The sequence below is a fragment of the Cyprinodon tularosa genome, unplaced genomic scaffold (genome assembly GCF_016077235.1).
Source record: "Cyprinodon tularosa strain WSP-4 unplaced genomic scaffold, ASM1607723v1 ctg264, whole genome shotgun sequence".
Taxonomy (NCBI): domain Eukaryota; kingdom Metazoa; phylum Chordata; class Actinopteri; order Cyprinodontiformes; family Cyprinodontidae; genus Cyprinodon; species Cyprinodon tularosa.
The window spans coordinates 511,161-529,188 of NW_024038968.1; the positions used below are offsets into that span (position 1 = coordinate 511,161).

At 44.6% G+C, this 18,028-nt stretch overlaps 1 protein-coding gene across 3 annotated transcripts in view; it reads right to left on the bottom strand.

Annotated features, from left to right (window-relative positions):
- nfasca (neurofascin homolog (chicken) a) overlaps positions 1-18,028 on the bottom strand; it is a 138,813-nt gene that overhangs the window by 72,015 nt on the left and 48,770 nt on the right. For 2 of the 3 annotated variants that reach the window (XM_038289162.1, XM_038289161.1), the window contains 7 exons: positions 14,096-14,292; positions 13,816-13,938; positions 11,300-11,470; positions 5,339-5,450; positions 3,290-3,474; positions 3,073-3,204; positions 892-1,035 (listed from right to left, as the gene is read on the bottom strand). In XM_038289162.1, coding sequence (XP_038145090.1) covers positions 892-1,035; positions 3,073-3,204; positions 3,290-3,474; positions 5,339-5,450; positions 11,300-11,470; positions 13,816-13,938; positions 14,096-14,292 — 1,064 coding nt within the window. Of the gene's footprint in view, positions 1-891; positions 1,036-3,072; positions 3,205-3,289; positions 3,475-5,338; positions 5,451-7,589; positions 7,638-11,299; positions 11,471-13,815; positions 13,939-14,095; positions 14,293-18,028 lie in introns of all 3 variants that reach the window. The other variant, XM_038289160.1, reaches the window with a different exon arrangement.

An 18,028-nucleotide genomic window follows, 5' to 3' on the forward strand; every position in this document is an offset into this window, starting at 1 on the left:
TGCTTCACGTGAAAAGTCAGCGGCGATTTTAGATGGAAAGAATTGCACTGAAGCTGTTTTTCTTAAGTTTACGCTAACCGAACAATGTTTTGCCCTTATTGTGGTCTCTGGAACCTTTACGGGACACGGACCAGGTGGCAGGACCAAGCAGCAGGGCCGAGCTCAATTCGTGGCAGTGGCTGCGTTGCAGCAGTTCCGGTGGTCCTGCCACCTGGTCCGTGTCCCGTAAAAGTTCCAGAGACCGTCCGCACGAAGAACAAAATGGTGTAAATTGGCTGAAATTTGCTCCACAATAATAAAATCGCCGCTGACTTTTCACGTGAAGCAGGAGGACTACAGATTGAGCTGTTTGTACTACAAGTCAGGGTAATGGTGACGTCACATCTGGCCACTGGGACATTCCCTTTCCGTGTAGCCGTCTTTTGTTCATTTGTTTTTGGCTATGTAACTGTGTTTTGCCACTTGCAGTTTTGTCTTTGCACATGTACAAGTGTTTCCGAACGGTCAATTTTTTTTTAGATGTAAATTTGTTTGCTAAAATGTTTATTTGTTTTTAAAAATTTAAACTTTTTTTTCAAAAATACATTTGTTTCATAAAATATAATTTTGTTTCTTCAAATGTTATTTTGTTTTTTATTTGTTAATGTGTTTTTGAATTGTAAATGTGTTTTGCACTTCTCAGCCACCGTACTAAATGCCTGGCTATCCATTTATTATCTAACCTTTTTACGTTTTCTTCCTTTCTTTCTTGTATGTAAACAGCTGCTGACTTCATCAGTTACAGCTGGGCTTGGATGACAGACTGAAGAACTGATTTACATTTGAGCTTTAAAACAGTCCACCTTTCTTTTCGTGTTTCAGCAGTCAGTGCTGAGGTCAAACATGTCTTACCAAGAACACTAACGAAGGCGTTGGCCAGCAGGTAGCCGTGCTGGTTTGAGGCGTTGCACTGGTAGACAGCGCTGCTGGCGATCTGCACCTCCCGGAAGAGGATGGTATCTCCAAGCACTTCTCTGTTGGCATTCGGTGAAGCAGCTATGATCGAAAGCAAAGAGAAACATCAGGTAGAACATAATCTGTGCATTTATTAAAAACAATATTTTATTTAATAACAGGGATGCTGCTGCATGTCCAGTATTTCATTATTCCTTCCATTTTACAGTAGCAGCGTTTGGCTGAGCGAGGGATGATGTTCCCCACTGACCTGAAGGCTGTGGCTGCAGCTATAGGCTAATCAGGGCCGGATTTACCGTTAAGCAAAACTAGACGGCTGCCTAGGGCCCCAAGTTTCTGGGGGCCCCATAAAACTCTGATTCCACGTATGGTTAATACAACTATTCCTTATTTGTGCACAATAACTATGTTTTTGATAAAACTCCTTTGGCTAAAATGTCATCAGAACGCTTTTAATATTAAGTGTGTCTCAGCCCCCCCTCTTCAGTGTCCACCTTATTGGATCAGTCCATTTGCTGCACATGTTCAGAAAGGTCCAAACAGACAGCAGCAAACCATACATATATCAGACCATAAGTTTTGGCGTCATCATCCAGCCCTCATATTCATCTTCATCCAATCGTCGTCCAGTGAAGCAAACCTTCACAACGTTCTAGATCAATATCTATAGAGTTTCTTTTCCAGATCAATGGTAATGTAGATCCATATCATAACTTCATTAGATAAATACAAGGATTACAACAAACAAAACAAACAAACCCAGTACTGAGGCTTTAAAGGAATAGTACACCCAAAACATGATTAGCCTTCATTTTCTACTCACCCCCATGCTGAACAACACTCTGGAGTACTTTTTTGATATCTCAAATGCATCTGGAGATCTGGGAGGCTTCTTGCTGTCTGCTGACATTCAAATAATGGAGGTCTATGGCGCCCGAGGCAGAAAGGTCCATAAAAGTCCACAAAAAACGTGTCAATATTCCTCCATGCTGCTCGTCCAATGTATTCCAAGTGTCCTGAGTGGGTAGCGTCCATAATTTACTCGAAACGAAGTCATTTAGAATGTTTTTAGAGCATAAACAGTAGTTTATAGGATTTCCTGAAAGCGCGTTCACGAGTCTACGGAAACCGCGGCAGACCAAACCAGATGAAAGTGCGCATTCAGCTCGGCAAAGAACTCATGCTCTTCCTCAACACTGAAGTCCTCAGACATTTTTCTTTCGTTGTTTCTTTCTTTGCACAGGTAAACAGCACATTTCTTCTTCTACGCTTGCATTATCGGCAGAGCAGACGCTGAATGCGCACTTTCATCTGGTTTGGTCTGCCACGGTTTCCGTAGACTCGTGAACGCGCTTTCAGGAAATCCTATACACTACTGTTTATGCTCTAAAAACATTCTAAATGACTTCGTTTCGAGTAAATTCTGGACGCTACCCACTCAGGACACTTGGAATACATTGGACGAGCAGTATGGAGGAATATTGACACGTTTTTTGTGGACTTTTATGGACCTTTCTGCCTCGGGCGCCATAGACCTCCATTATTTGAATGTCAGCAGACAGCAAGAAGCCTCCCAGATCTCCAGATGCATTTGAGATATCAAAAAAGTACTCCAGAGTGTTGTTCAGCATGGGGGTGAGTAGAAAATGAAGGCTAATCATGTTTTGGGTGTACTATTCCTTTAAAGTTGAAGGTGACATCATTGACACGATGATGGAGAATATTTGTGAAACAGATTGTATAATAAGTCATCATTAGCTATGTTTACATACACAAAATAAGAATCAATTAGATTGAAAGTTGTCCAGATTAAAACAGCCCAAATAATCTGATTGTACGGCTTTGTGATTTGTATAAAGTGCTGTACTTTGACAAGTACAGCACTTTATGTCAGCTGTGGTTGTTTTAAAGGGCTTTATAAATAAAGTTGAGTTGAATATTATGAAATCGTCTAGACACTTAAAGTTGAAACATGTTTAAATGTTGGTCTTTTACGCGATGGATGTACAGTAAGTAGCCGTGTTCCTTAATGAGCTTCATCGGAATAAAAACTTGTAAAAAAGAAATGAAGGATGATAAAATAAAGGTGAAATGAATAAACCCAGGAAGATATCTCACTCTCGATGGGCTCTCCATCCACCAGCCACTGAATGTTGGGCTTGGGGTTGCCGTTGGCTCGACATACCAGACGGCCGTTCTCCTCTGGGGCTAGCACCAAGTTGGTAGGTTTGTCTAACCAGTAAGGAGCCGCTGTGGAAAAGAAGCAGGCAGTTAACTTTACTAACATCGGCTTCTTCATCTGTTACAACAAAAGCTTCACTTTCATCATCCTCACCTTTAACCTGCACGTCGATGGCGTGGCGTATGCTGCCCAGATCGTTGTTGGCCATGCACACATACTCGCCAGCATCCTCCTCGGACACATTGCTGATTTCCAGGGTTTTGTTGTATTTATCAAACTTCACCTTTTCTACTGGAAGCTCTCCGCCCCTCTTGAACCACTTGATGGTGGGAGTAGGACTGCGGGGCAAACCGGTGGGAGGAGGCGTGTAAGACTTGGGAGGAGAAAGAATGTCTTCTCCAAAACATCACATTTAACAAGTAAAAAATCACATCTTTAAACCTGATTTTCTACTAAACTCCCAATGATTTGGTTACAGTAGCAGCCATTCAAAATTTCCCCACTTCATGGGCCCTTTCCTGGCCCTTTGCTGGTCCTTTGCTGGTCCTTTGCTGGCCCTTTGCTGGCCCTTTGCTGGTCCTTTGCTGGCCCTTTGCTGGTCCTTTGCTGGCCCTTTGCTGGTTCTTTGCTGGCCCTTTGCTGGTCCTTTACTGGTCCTTTGCTGGCCCTTTGCTGGTCCTTTGCTGGCCCTTTGCTGGTCCTTTGCTGGCCCTTTGCTGGCCCTTTGCTGGTCCTTTGCTGGCCCTTTGCTGGTCCTTTGCTGGCCCTTTGCTGGTTCTTTGCTGGCCCTTTGCTGGTCCTTTGCTGGTCCTTTGCTGGCCCTTTGCTGGTCCTTAGCTGGCCCTTTGCTGGTCCTTTGCTGGTCCTTTGCTGGTCCTTTGCTGGTCCTTTGCTGGCCCTTTGCTGGTCCTTTGCTGGCCCTTTGCCGGTCCTTTGCTGGCCCTTTGCTGGTCCTTTGCTGGTCCTTTGCTGGCCCTTTGCTGGTCCTTTGCTGGCCCTTTGCTGGTCCTTTGCTGGCCCTTTGCTGGTCCTTTGCTGGCCCTTTGCTGGTTCTTTGCTGGCCCTTTGCTGGTCCTTTGCTGGTCCTTTGCTGGCCCTTTGCTGGTCCTATGCTGGCCCTTTGCTGGCCCTTTGCTGGTCCTTTGCTGGTCCTTTGCTGGCCCTTTGCTGGTCCTTTGCTGGCCCTTTGCTGGTCCTTTGCTGGCCCTTTGCTGGTCCTTTGCTGGTCCTTTGCTGGCCCTTTGCTGGCCCTTTGCTGGTCCTTTGCTGGCCCTTTGCTGGTCCTTTGCTGGCCCTTTGCTGGTCCTTTGCTGGCCCTTTGCTGGTCCTTTGCTGGTCCTTTGCTGGTCCTTTGCTGGCCCTTTGCTGGTCCTTTGCTGGCCCTTTGCTGGTTCTTTGCTGGCCCTTTGCTGGCCCTTTGCTGGCCCTTTGCTGGTCCTTTGCTGGTCCTTTGCTGGCCCTTTGCTGGTCCTTTGCTGGCCCTTTGCTGGCCCTTTGCTGGCCCTTTGCTGGTCCTTTGCTGGCCCTTTGCTGGTCCTTTGCTGGCCCTTTGCTGGTCCTTTGCTGGTCCTTTGCTGGCCCTTTGCTGGTCCTTTGCTGGCCCTTTGCTGGTCCTTTGCTGGCCCTTTGCTGGTCCTTTGCTGGTCCTTTGCTGGCCCTTTGCCGGTCCTTTGCTGGCCCTTTGCTGGTCCTTTGCTGGTCATTGGCTGGCCCTTTGCTGGTCCTTTGCTGGCCCTTTGCTGGTCCTTTGCTGGTCATTGGCTGGCCCTTTTCTGGCCCTTTGCTGGCCCTTTGCTGGTCCTTTGCTGGCCCTTTGCTGGTCCTTTGCTGGCCCTTTGCTGGTTCTTTGCTGGCCCTTTGCTGGTCCCCTACAATTCCTTTTTAAACATCAATCTTTATACTAAAATTATTCTTTCTGTCATGATTTGTGGACATTAAGATCTAAAGAGATGCGCCATCTCCTGGTCAGACCCTGTAATTCAGTGAAAGGGAGTAAAAAACATGGTTGGAAGTTGGAGGGCATATTGCTGGGAGTTGCAGGGAAGTTAGCTGCCATTCGGCTTCCATTCAGGTTCGAAGGGCCGTTTTGAATGGCTATTACTGTACTAACATGTTTGCAATCATGGTGGGACTTTATCTGGATGAGACCAAAGGGATGCGGTTTGAGCATGTTTGTGTTTATGTGTGGGTGTTGGTGCTCACAGCCCAGCAGCGATGCACTCCAGCAGCAGTTGCTCATCTCGTAGCACCATTTTGGAGCTCTCTTGCCCTGAGGGGGACAGGAAGGTTGGCGGGGACTGTGCTACTTTGCGGCCTGTAAATGAGAAATGATGGGAGGTTAATCTGAGCACAAAAGCATTAATTTATCCGGCTGCATGAGTCACTTCCTCCAAGTAGCTAAACATCCTCCCTGTCACATCGGCTTACGTTATTATTCTGATCATTTCCTTGCTGCTGGCTTTCGTCTCTTATCTGTGAGCAAGAAGCTAACGCCCGTGGTCTCGTTTCACAGTTAGGAATTTGAAAAAAACAGATAAAAAACATTACTTTTTACCGCTGGTCAGCAAAGACGGCAAAATCAGCCAATGTTCTCATTTACAGAAATATTTAACAAACATGATAGGAATCGTCACTGAAGGGACGATGTGCCACATAAAGCCACAGAAGGACTTTGGTGTTTATTCAATCAAGCATTTCAGGTGAGAAAAGAAAGAGGAGAAGAAGAGATAATTATCCATTGCAACTACTGCAGGAGGAAATCTACTGGTTGGTCAAATAAAGCACAGGGAGAATGTGCAAAGTTCAGTCAATCAGTCTTTATGTGTGGGGGTGTGGGTGTGTGGGTCTATTGTGACAGCATGATCGTTAACAGGAGGAGCAAGCTTAGGACAAAGGTTGTGAGAGATCAACGTGATTCTAAGGCATAAACCAAGACCTTTAAGGCCGAGACAAGACCTAGACTTTTAGAGGTCGAGACCATGAACAAGACCTTTAAAGGGCCGAGACCAAGACCTTTGGAGGCTGAGAACAAGACCAAGATCTTTGGAGGCCAAAACCAAGACCTAGTACAAGACCTTAAGAGGCTGAGGCCGAGACCAAGACCTAGACATTTAGAGGTCGGGACCATGAACAAGACCTTTAAAGGGCCGAGACCAAGACCTTTGGAGGCTGAGAACAAGACCAAGATCTTTGGAGGCCAAAACCAAGACCTAGAACAAGACCTTAAGAGGCTGAGGCCGAGACCAAGACCTAGACATTTAGAGGTCGGGACCATGAACAAGACCTTTAAAGGGAGGAGACCAAGACCATTATAGACAGAGACCAAGATGTTTGGAGGCTGAGGCCAAGACTAAGACCTTTAGAGGCCGAGACCAAGACCTTTGGAGGCTGAGAGCAGGACTTAGACTAAGACCTTAGGCTGAGACCAACACCAAGACCTTTAGAGGTTGTGACCAAGACTAACACTAAGACCTTTAAGGCTGAGACCAAGACCAAGCTCTTTAGAAGCTGAGAACAAGACTAAGATCTTTAGAGACCCAGACCAACACCATGACCAGCCTTTGGAGGCTGAGACCAAGACTAAGACTAAGACTCCAAGTATACCTTAGACTATCACTACGGTCCTGCTTGGAGACATTCTAGATTTTTCGTCCCTGTTACACTATTGTTCACCACCAGTTTGGGTAGTTGAGCTGAAGGCTATTTTCCTGGATTCTGTAACTTAATGCTCTTCATATGGAAGGAAATAAGAGCTTTGACTCATTGGTTGGGGTTTTCTAGGGCCTCCTTATTGGACAGCTTGTTGTATTTACTGGAACATTCTGATCCAGTATGAAATTCATTGTCGAGTCCATCCATCTTCTCCTGCTTATTCCGACAGGGGCCGTTGGGGTCTTTGCCTATCTCCTGGAGTGTATGGGCAAAAGGCAGGGTACACCTTGGACAGGCTGCCAGTCTCAACACGGATACGTTCAACCATGCACTCACACACTCACATCTGAGGACAATTTAGAGAAGCCAGTTAACCTAACAGTCATGTTTTTGGAAAGTGGGAGGAAGCCGGAGTACCTGGAGAGGACTCAAGGAGAACAGCTAACTGCATGCAGAAAGACTCTGGACTGGAAATTTAACCCAGAACCTTCTTGCTGCACTACCCACTGCACCACCATACAGACTATTCACCAAACTGTGCGTTTACGAAACATCATGAAATATAACTCCTTTACTACGGAGTGTCTGAAAAAAAATACTCAGCAATAAGTCACACATTAGATAAACTATTTAAAACCAAAAGAAAGACAGAGGCAGAGCTATGAAAATGTTATTCAAAGAGCTTTTAGATAAAGCAGTTAGTTCAGGTTAGATTCAGCTTCACTGATTAGTGTGCAGACCATGTTACTGTCAAACTACAGGGTTAACAGGAAGCAGGTCTCCATCACAGAAACAGACTCACCACCGTAGGGGTTGGATGCATTGTGAGACGTGTCATTGTATGGCTCCGCTAGAAACAGCAGGCAAAAAAAAACTGCTTATCAGTTCAAACTTTGGCTAAATCAGAAAGTTTTACTGAGCACTTATGAAACCTGGAAGACTTTAGGTGACCTTTTTTAAATTACCCGTTGTATTACGTCATTTCTAGACAAACTTACACCAAAGTTACGCAACATAATCTGATTAAACTACAGCAACCTGCCATGGAGAGAGAAGATGATAATAAACATTTCAATCAAAAGTGGCTGCTTTAAAATGAATGGCGGACTGTTAGCCAGCCTGTTTAAAAACCACAAACATTGACTCCTCTTTAGAGGAGGCTTTGCTCTAACGGGGGTTGGGGAGTGAATCAAAATTCAGCCAAGGGGTGAATACACTGAATACAAATGACACAAAAACCATTAAAAAAATTATACCTTTTAAAGTTTTATAATCATACAATCCTGTAATATTGTCCTATTGGAAAATCGAAGGAGTGAAAACAAATTGTATTTAAACCAACACACATCAAACCTTCATAAGATATTTTCATAACTTTTTTATAATACATCGAATACCAACTAGTTGAATGACGCCTCTGTCATGACCTGAGGGGGTCTTTGTCACTTTCACCAACACTAAACAACTTAGATGAGTGTGGCAGTAACCCTGCCACACAAAACAACTCCAAATGTGCAGACTGCTTTACGGCATATATCACTTAACCATTCGTTGTAAAGACGGAAGTCGATGCAACTAAATTTCCCTGAGAGACTGTGTATATGAGGAAACTGTCCAGGATTGATATTGTCAGGACTCCTGTTTTGTGTCTGTGTTTTCTGTGTTTGTCTCCCTTCTTCCACCAGGAGGCGCCTGGTTCTGGCCGCCTCCTCACACACCTGCAGATGGTTGAAAACGGAGTGCTCTTAAGCTGCTGACTGCCACTACTTCGACGCCAGAGTGTTTGCCAGTTTAGGGTACTCTAGCCAAGCTGAGTTTTTATTGAGTCAAGCTGAGTTTAACTTTGTTTGTCTTTGCCTCTTGGCAGGAAGTTGTCCTGCTAAATGGATTTCTCGGACCTTCTCTCCCTGGAAGGATAAACTGAGCTTCAAACTGAGCTGGGGTTCAAACAGGAGGTTTCGATCCACTTTCCCCAAGAGATCGTTTGAGCTTTCACTGAGAAAGGGATTATTCTCCACAACGACCCGTTCAAGTACCGCAGGAAATCTGAGTGGCAGTCAGTTTCTCCGTTCTCCAACTATCAACAGCATTCTGGGTCAAACCTGTTCCGCCCTTCATCGAATCAGACCAACACTGGAACCACAGCACACAGACAGGAGTCCAGAACACAACAACTTCTCTGGAAACGTGAGTCGGCAACCAAAATCTCTTCTACAAGTTTCACGAGTCAAATTCCCCACTGAGCCTGAACTAACCGCTGGGTCTTCCCCTCACTTTGCAGTTCTGGTTGAGCAGTGTTCAGAGCAACGCTTCTCCCCCTGTTTACTTCTTCAATAAAACCTGCTAAACCTTTTACCTGGTCTCTCTGTTCAGTTTTCTGCATTTTTTGGGTCAGAACTTTGAAACATCATGACAGATATTCAGGCAATGCCACTCCTTCCTGCTGGGGTCTATAGCTTTGTTTACTGTGAATATGTGTCATATTAAACTGTTTGAATGCTCTAAACTCATGTGAGGTAGGGGACAGGGCTGTGCAGGAATACTATATAAGAATTAAAGGTTACTTATTTTCACATGGTCATCTGACATAGTCTCACCACAGTTAGATTTATTACCTCATCTCTCACAGCCACAGGAAATAGAAATGTTGTTCAATCTAACTGCAGGCGACCGGCAGGCCTGGATTCTACCATGCTATGCACTGGTCCTCATGAGAAATGCTGTCTTCCTTTAGGTAAACAGTACAGCTTTTGTCCAGGGGGGAGCCCAAATCGACCAAAAGTGAAAGTTCTTTAGTACTGCTTTAAAGCCGTAGGGAAGCGGCTGTTCCAATCGTTGCATTTCCAAATTTTCCCGAGTGGTGCCCGACTTTACTTGCCTGACGTAGTCCGACTCAATTCTAGTCAGAATGAGTCTGATGCTGCTCCACAGAGCTGTGATTATGGGGCGTGTTTCGAACGAACCAGGAAAAAAAATGCCTCTGCACTCAATTGGATAGACCTACAACCAATAAGAGCAACGGAGTGCGTGACGTATGTTAAGCGACACACAGTTGTTGTCAACAAAAATCAAAGCGTGCAGTTGCACGCCTAGAATAAGAAGATGAGCCTTGATCGCGTTTCTCTGCTCCTCTTTTAAAATTAATTTGCTGTTGATATCTTCTAGAACAGACCTAATAGCAGAATCTACTCACCTCAACTCTCCAGCGGCAGCCATTGTTGTTGTCACCCAAGCGCGCTTTGGTCACGTGGTTGATTACGTTACTGTTGATCATCTGTCCATCATCGTATAAAGCCCGCCCTGACAATTTGACTGGATCGCCAGAGAGTGGCCGATCATACTCGCGCTACTATGGAGCAATGCCAGACCGAACTTCCCGACCTCAAACCTTGTGGGCGGGACTAAGTTCGGAATGGCACCCAGGCTACGACTTTACACCAATGAATATAGTGAATGTGATTGTCAAGGGGGCGGGATTGTTGTGGCGGAAGGTTCGCAACCAAGTTTGGTTGTGGCCGGTTTGTCGGAAGCATCTTGCTAACCAGTTAGCAACTTAGTGCTAGCAGGTTCCCAATGGGAAATTCCATTGGGACCAAGTAGCACTAAATTGGTGACTTAGAAACGACGCTGTCAAGGAACGCTATGGACAGCGGAAACATGCAAGAGGAGGAGAGTTTAGTGTCGGAGGTCGTGGATGAGTCTCCTCCGTCATCCATTTTTTATTTAGAGGAGGAAAGCGGGGACGAAGATGTTGTGGAAGAGGACGCCAGGGCGGCAGAAGCTTGGTTTGGTGTAGAAGGCTTCCAGCCGTACAGGTTTGAGCCCTTGCCTCGCAACGCTGCCAGTTATGTTAGCTCTACGCCTGCCGAAGACACAGACGTCCATCCCCGTGAACACTGGGATGGAATTCAATGTGTTGATATATGATTGGCGTAATTTATATGTTCAGGCTGACGTATAACTAACTGGCCTGCATAAGATAATGTAAAAAAAAAAAAAACAGATTTTAAGACAGATTTTTTTTTTATAGAAATTTTCTAACTTTTTGGTCAATATGGTCTGACAAAGACTACATTTAGATACATGCTTAGGCCAGAATGATTTCACATTTAAATATGACTTCCCTGCGATTTTAAAGCAACACTGTGTAACTTTAAGCCATTAGGACTCTAGACACAAAACTTTGTGGTTTAGTCCCCCTACAGGCCAATGGCAGCACTGCACTCTCTGAGAGGGGAAGGGATCTGCCAACTAGATCCGGAAAAGTCTTCCAACAGGAACTGCCTCTGTCTCAGCTCTTCAGAGATGCTCCTCCTAACTTCAGATCCAACTGTAGAAAAACGGCTGACAGATTAGCCAGCTGGCTTCCAATTAACATGAGAAAAATAACGCTGCCTCTGCTGTTTGGTCAGAGATAATCAGCTGATTGACGGAGCATCACAGACAGAACCTGTATTGATCCAAAATTAGATCCTAAAGCAGAGCAGGTGGTGCTTTTGTTTTTATACTTACTGGTTTGAACCCGGAGGTTGAAGGGGTTCTTCTGCTGGATGGTTTGTGTGAAGGGGAAGCGAGCGTTGCAGCAGTAGTCTGTTTGTCCATCTTCAACTAAAACATTTGAGAAATAGAGGTCTCCATTGAGACCCATGGAGACTCTGCTATCCTGAGGAATGGTTGCCATATCTGTTGGACCCAAGAGAAGAACCAGTTAGCACTGGGGAAGAACAAACCAAAACTCAATGCTGCTTTCACTTTTTTAAAAATAAAATATTCTTTGAAAAAAGGTGTTTGTAAAAGTGTAAAAAAAATTCTAGCATTATAGTAAACATGAACAGGGAGATGGTTTTTTTCATATTTTTTATTTTTTTGTCTACCCAGGTGTTAGATTAGTTCAGGGGTCACTAACGTGGTGCCCACAGGCACCAAGGGGCCCTCAAGATACACCGGGGTCCTCAATGTCTTCTGAAAACATTAGAGCACCAGTGGGCTAAGTTTCAACTATAATTTTATTCTCTTGCTCTTCTTTTTTTTAATCCTTCATAGAGCAGTTCATCATATTAATCATATCTAATTATTTAAAGCAATTAAAAAAAGGAAAATATCTGAAAGAAAATTTGCATTTCTCTCCCCTTTTTTCATCATTCTGCTTCATTCTATCTCTATTCTCCCACTCTGCAGAATCTGTTAGTTCAATCTCTAACGTTCTGCTCTCTCTGCTTTTTCTCATAGTAGCTTCATCTGGTCTGTTCCTGTTTGGCTGTGACTCCATCCTGGAGAGAAATATCAGCTGTGCTGCTGCCATCAACACCTTTGTTTCTAGATGTTGGAGCTTGGCCTGTTTTCCAGTGCAGTCCTGTTTCTCTGACTGTGACTAACTGGATGTGCTCTCTTCATCCTCTGACATGGGAGCTGGCTCGGAGCTCGTCTGCCTGGCTGTGTGTTTCCTGGACGGGGCCGCCTGTGGAGCTGGTTGACAGTTGCCTTTTGTATCTATGCTTCTTTTTCTATGTCTGCTTCTGTCTCCTTGAACCCCAGTGGGCCTCAGCAGATGGCCGCTCACACTGAGCCTGGTTCTGCTGGAGGTTTCTTCCTGTTCAAAGAGAGTTTTTCCTCTCCACTGTCGCTACAAGCATGCTTAGTATGAGGGATTGCCTCATTGCAATCAACTGGTTTTCCTTAGATAGAAAACTTTGAATCAATTTGACTGGATGGTCTGGTGAACTGGAAAGTGCCTTGAGATTATATAAATAAACTGACGTTAATTGGATTCTATGGTTGGATCAAAACATGAGCAAATATGCAAAGTAGGTGATAACATCATTTAGCTACTTGTAGGACAGCTAATAGTGACTTTTCTTTCTGAAGCGTTGGTAACAGTGCAGGTCTTGCATGGTGTTTTAGGGTTCACCTTATGGCTCCATCCTTAGGGCCCCCCAGTGTCATGCTAAAGTAGAAGGCATCGATATGTTAGTGGAAAGGTCAAGCAATATCTGCCTCACATAAAGTTACATTGCTTTACCATATTCTTATGTCACAAATGTAATACAAGCTTGAGAGTCATGCAGCCTTGTCATTCTACATGGTGTAATGTCAGTCTACGTTTCTACACTCTCCCTGGTCATGACTGAAAATGGAGACCTCAGATGCAAAGGGATGGCCGGACAGAGCTAGTGTGAGGGCGAAGTTCAGAGTAGAGTCCTTCACAGCGACAGGAGTCCACTAAAGCTGGCTCATAAGTCCCTTATGGACGTCCCACTGGGAGGAGGTCCGCGGGACACCAGGGACATGCTGGTGGCTCCTGGTACACCGCTAGCTTATCCTAAACAGCTGCAGGAGCTGTTTAGGATGGGGGGGTCTCGGCTGCCACTGCGACTCAGGCAAAGAGCTACATTTATATACATTACTATTTCATTTATGGCAACTAATAGATAAGTGGTTTCAAAGTTATAGACAGCATGATTTGGTTTCTCTTTTCACTCTGGAGGATCAGTATTAGTTGATTAACAAAGGAAAAGCATAAACCTTCCTCTAAATTCTCCCTTTAATGTGTCAAACGTGTGAAAGCAACTAAAGAACTCCTTTTATCCTCCAATAGGATTAAAGACAGGAATAATGCATCCAGTGCCAACAGTGCAGGGTAACTCTAATCAGATCCTCCAACCAATGAAACGTCAAGAACTTCATGACATTTATGACAGAATTCTGGTATAAAACATGTCAACATATCAAACATACTAAGCTCCACCCACTTTTCGCTGTGTTACAGGTGCAGCAAATAAGTAGCAGATGCAAAGACTTGCATGTATTTGTACTATGTTAAGGAAAAAAATCAACATTTTAAAAAAAAGTAAATCATGAGAATTCCTGAAAAGTTTAAAAAAGTCCACTGGACTTTGTTTCCAAGTTTGACGAAGCATTGTAGGTTTTTGAAAGTTGAAATCTTAGTCCGCCTTGTGACTATGACCTGGATGACTGAGAATCTTCAGCAGCATAAATCATAAAAATGAATAAGGAAATGCTTTGCTTACTACTGTCCGCCCAGAATATGTATGGAGGAGGCAGGCCAGGGGGCGGGTTGCAGGGTAGGACCAGAGGGGAGCCTTCTGTCACTGTCACTGGGTCCAGCAATTCCTTAGGCCACAAGGGAGCCTCTGGAAAAAATGGCAACAACAAGAGGGTGAGACTCTTAGCTATGAAGAAGTTTGATCTTCTAAAGAACTAAAGAAAGTCTCTTCTTTCTCTTCTTTTGCACTTTGCACAAATAGGTCTACATGTTTAGGAGTAACTCAGTGATAGAAAGGTTCTTACTGGAGACCCGGAGCAGTATTTTGTTGGACAGAGCCACTCCATAGTTATTGGTGGCAAAACACTGGTACTCTCCTTCGTAGTCCTCTGGTTTTCCTCCTGTTTTAAATCCGATCTCCAGAGTCCCTGAGCGTTTTTTCATTGTCACTCTGTGATCTTTGCCAATGTTGAAGAACTTCCCGTTTCTCCTCCATGTGAACCTGAGGGAGAGTTCAGTGAAGGTTACAGTCCTGACACCGAGCATAAGAAAATAGAAGGTGGACCAATATCTTCTCCAGAGATTACAGTTACTATTCTAAAGATACACTTTACAGGCATGTCTGAGTGTTCTATGTCTACTTTAGTCCTAAGGAAAAACAAAAAATGGATTGTGTTCGAATTGCCTCTGGAGCAAAGTCAGACAGAATATGGAGGCTGTAAAGGATCATCTGAAAAAATTCATATTTTTCTTAGGTATTACGGGAAAGAATGGCTGGTTAACCTGTTTACTGTCCAGTCAGTAGAACATACGTAGTACTACAACAAGGCTACTGTCCACCATTACTATGGGTATATATGGCAGGCTGGATCCTGCTGAGAATAGCAGCTGATTTAATTTATGGGCTGCGCAGTGGCGCAGTGGGCAGCACTGTTGCCTTGCAGCAAGAAGGTTCTGGGTTTGATTCCCGGCCCAGGATCTTTCTACCTGAAGTTTGCTTGTTCTCCCTGAGCATGCACTGGTTCTCTTTGGGTACTCTGGCTTCCTCCCATGGTCAAAAAACGTGATTATTAGGTTAATTGTCCTTAGGTTGCCCCTGCAACAGACTGGTGACCTGTCCATGGTGCACCCCCCCCCTCTCGCCCATACACTGCTGGAGACATGTACGGGACCTACTGCGACTCTGACAAACACTAAATCCATGCATAAACTCTACAGCTCACACTGTATGACGAAACCGCAGGGTTTAAAAGTTCACAGCTCACGATACATGTTCTCAAACTGTGCCACCTGACGCTCTGATGCGATCTACCTGCTCACACTGTACGTCCAAAAAACACACTTTGGACTGTGCGCCGAGACATGGCACTGGTCGGATTCGTCATTCTGGTGGAATTAGAAGAAGAACTCCCTTGTTTGCGCATGCGCAGTGCTCGAGGTTCTGGTAAATCAGCTCGTAGCTCTGCTTCAACAGCAGGAGTTGCCCACCGATACCTCACGACGGCCGACTTAATTTCAAACATGTTTGATTTTCTCCCGACCTTACGATTCCTGATGGGGAGGTGGTCGTTAGAGGCTGATGGCCCCTCATTATCCCCTGTATGCTACACAACGCAGGACGGGTGATGAGGCTGAAAGTCGGGCCAATCAAAAAATTCTCGGGTAAAGGGCAAAACATTGTACAGTGTATGCCCTTAAGCGGGGGAAGATGGATGGAACTTCCATAATTACCAAAATATAATAGAGGTTTTATTTTATGCATATTTGTCCTCTGCCAGAGGCTGCAGACACTTTAGGAAGCACTGAGCTAAAGGATGGATGTGGTTTGGTGTCGGAAAAACCAGCTCATATAAAATGGGCCAAAGCCAGAATTGTGTGTATGTGTGGCCATGTCTTTAATACCTGGTGGGGACAATTTCCTAGGAATATGCTACATTTTGGGGACTCATAGGTACTTGTGGGAACAAACAACTGGTCCCCATAAGGAAAGTTTCTCTTCTTGGGGTGGGGGTTAGGTTTAGGACTAAGGTGTGAATTGAGTTTAGGTTAGGTTTAGGGATAGGTATGTGTCGGTAATGGTTAGGGTTAGGGCAAGGGTCATGGTTAGGCCATATAGATTAGTGGGAAATGAATGGAAGTCAATGGAAGGTCCCCACAAGGATATTGTGACGCAACATGTGTGTGTGTGTGTGTGTGTGTGTGTGCTTTGCTGGGTATTTTAATGTCAGAGCGATGACAATCGAAGGAGTCAGAAAAGGTCTTTTGGTAAAAATCTCATCAGCATGAATGGTCAATTGAACGCATTATGGCAGCACAATGCTCCTCCTATGAAAAGAAAGGCCAGTTTGTGAGCATAGCAGTGAGCCGTGTGTGGGTGGATGTGGGAGAGTTAGAATGTGCATCTTACGTAAAGCTGGCCTGCGTCCACACAAAGACTGTCCCGTGTCCTGAGTGGTCATCCCCAGGATCACGTAACTGAGTGTGAGCAGCGCAGCACGGATAGTTTCAGCAAGTGGGGTTAGGAAATCAGATTTTATGAATAAATAGACCCTTTAAAGAGTAAAAACAATAAAATGCTCTTGATTTCCTTATTTCTCTGGATTACTTCAAAATAAAAGGCTCCTGTATCCAGGATGCTGTGGATGTTCACTGCATTCATTTAGCTCCATTAGGAAGATGAGGAAGACTGACAGAAGGGGAACTAAGGCTGAGCTTATCAGTCACTGCAGGTGGAGCTTTCTATCAACATCCACATGGCAGAAAATTCAATAAGCAGGACTTTGCTTTAAAAGAAAGCATAAAAAACCAACAAACATCAACAAGTCTTCCTTCTGGTTATGCCCCAGTTTTTAGATAATCCAGTGATTTTGTATGTAAATGTTTGTCATGTGTTTGTGGTTACAGAGGTAAATAGTTTTATTTACAGTATTACTTAGATCAGTGGCTGATCTGCTTCAAACGTCACATATTGGATTAAAAAATGCTAAAACACTTCACTATAACAGGTGAAAAGAGCTGCTGTGAAGCGTCTGAAATAATAAATTCCAGAAACCACAGCGACAGTTCAGCACAAAAATGACTGTTCTGACTCTTATGCTACGTTCACACCTAAAGCAGCAGAGGCAGCAGAAGCAGCTGGTTTACATGCAACATCAATGCATCAGGGCGTGTCAACCATTCAGATTTTGAGATGACCGCGGCGGAGCTCCGAGGCTAACCGCAGGCAGGGCTAACGTTAGCCGTCTGCAGCAGCCAGGGCTAACAAACGTTAGAGAGGTTTGAAAATTATCGGACAACAGAAATTAAAAGTCTAATAGCTCTGGAACTGTTAGAGGTCTGAAATTTTCAGCAGTTGTTGACATGATGCAGAATAAATGTAAAACAATGACACGTGCCTGCTATAAAACATGTCTTTGTCACTGCTATTCAAAAGAGACCTATTATTTTCAAGAAGAAAAAAATTAACTTTGAATCATGTTTTAACTGCAGCAGTTTAGGCTGTGTTTTAGTCACATTATTTTCATTTATATTTTTAGAAACTAGAAAGTGTTAGCTTTCAAATGATGTATTACACATGGCCCTGTCACGCCTTGCCGATTTATCCAGCGTATGCCTGACGTACCAGAATTTCCTAACCCTATCCTACACAGAGTATTCATAGCGAGTCCAGAACTTCTGTCCAACGACAGCCTAACTTAAGCATCACGCACGGCAGCGTAATGCCCATGAAATGATGCATGTGCATCATTTATGTTTTGTGTGCTCATACGCTGGCATACAGCTGGAAATTTTGACATTTCTCAACATGCTCGCCGTATGGCGATGTGTGCCAGCTGTTGGGATCTGGAGGTCTGTCCATTTTTCTCCACCAGAGGGCGTTCTAGGTCTCCTGGAGATGGAGCTGACTTTACCACCTGCGACTCGTTTGCTCATCAGGAAACCAGTATATAAGGAAGGCAGAGGACATCACTTCGACGCCAGAGTGTTTGCCAGTTATGGTTAGCAAGCCTGAGCCAACCTGCCTGTCTGAATCTCTGACTCCCAGAAAGCCTGAACCTGATCTGTTTTGTCCTCTCTGCTTCCCAGGTTGAACCTGCCAGAAACCTGAAACCTGGAAGGGTTTCTCTGCTGGAAATCTGTCAGTCTGGTCTCTGAAGAACCCTGGAGAATCAAACCTGTCAAAGACCTGCCTGCCCGCTCTCTGAAGAATATGAAAGGGAAACTCAAACCTGTTACCT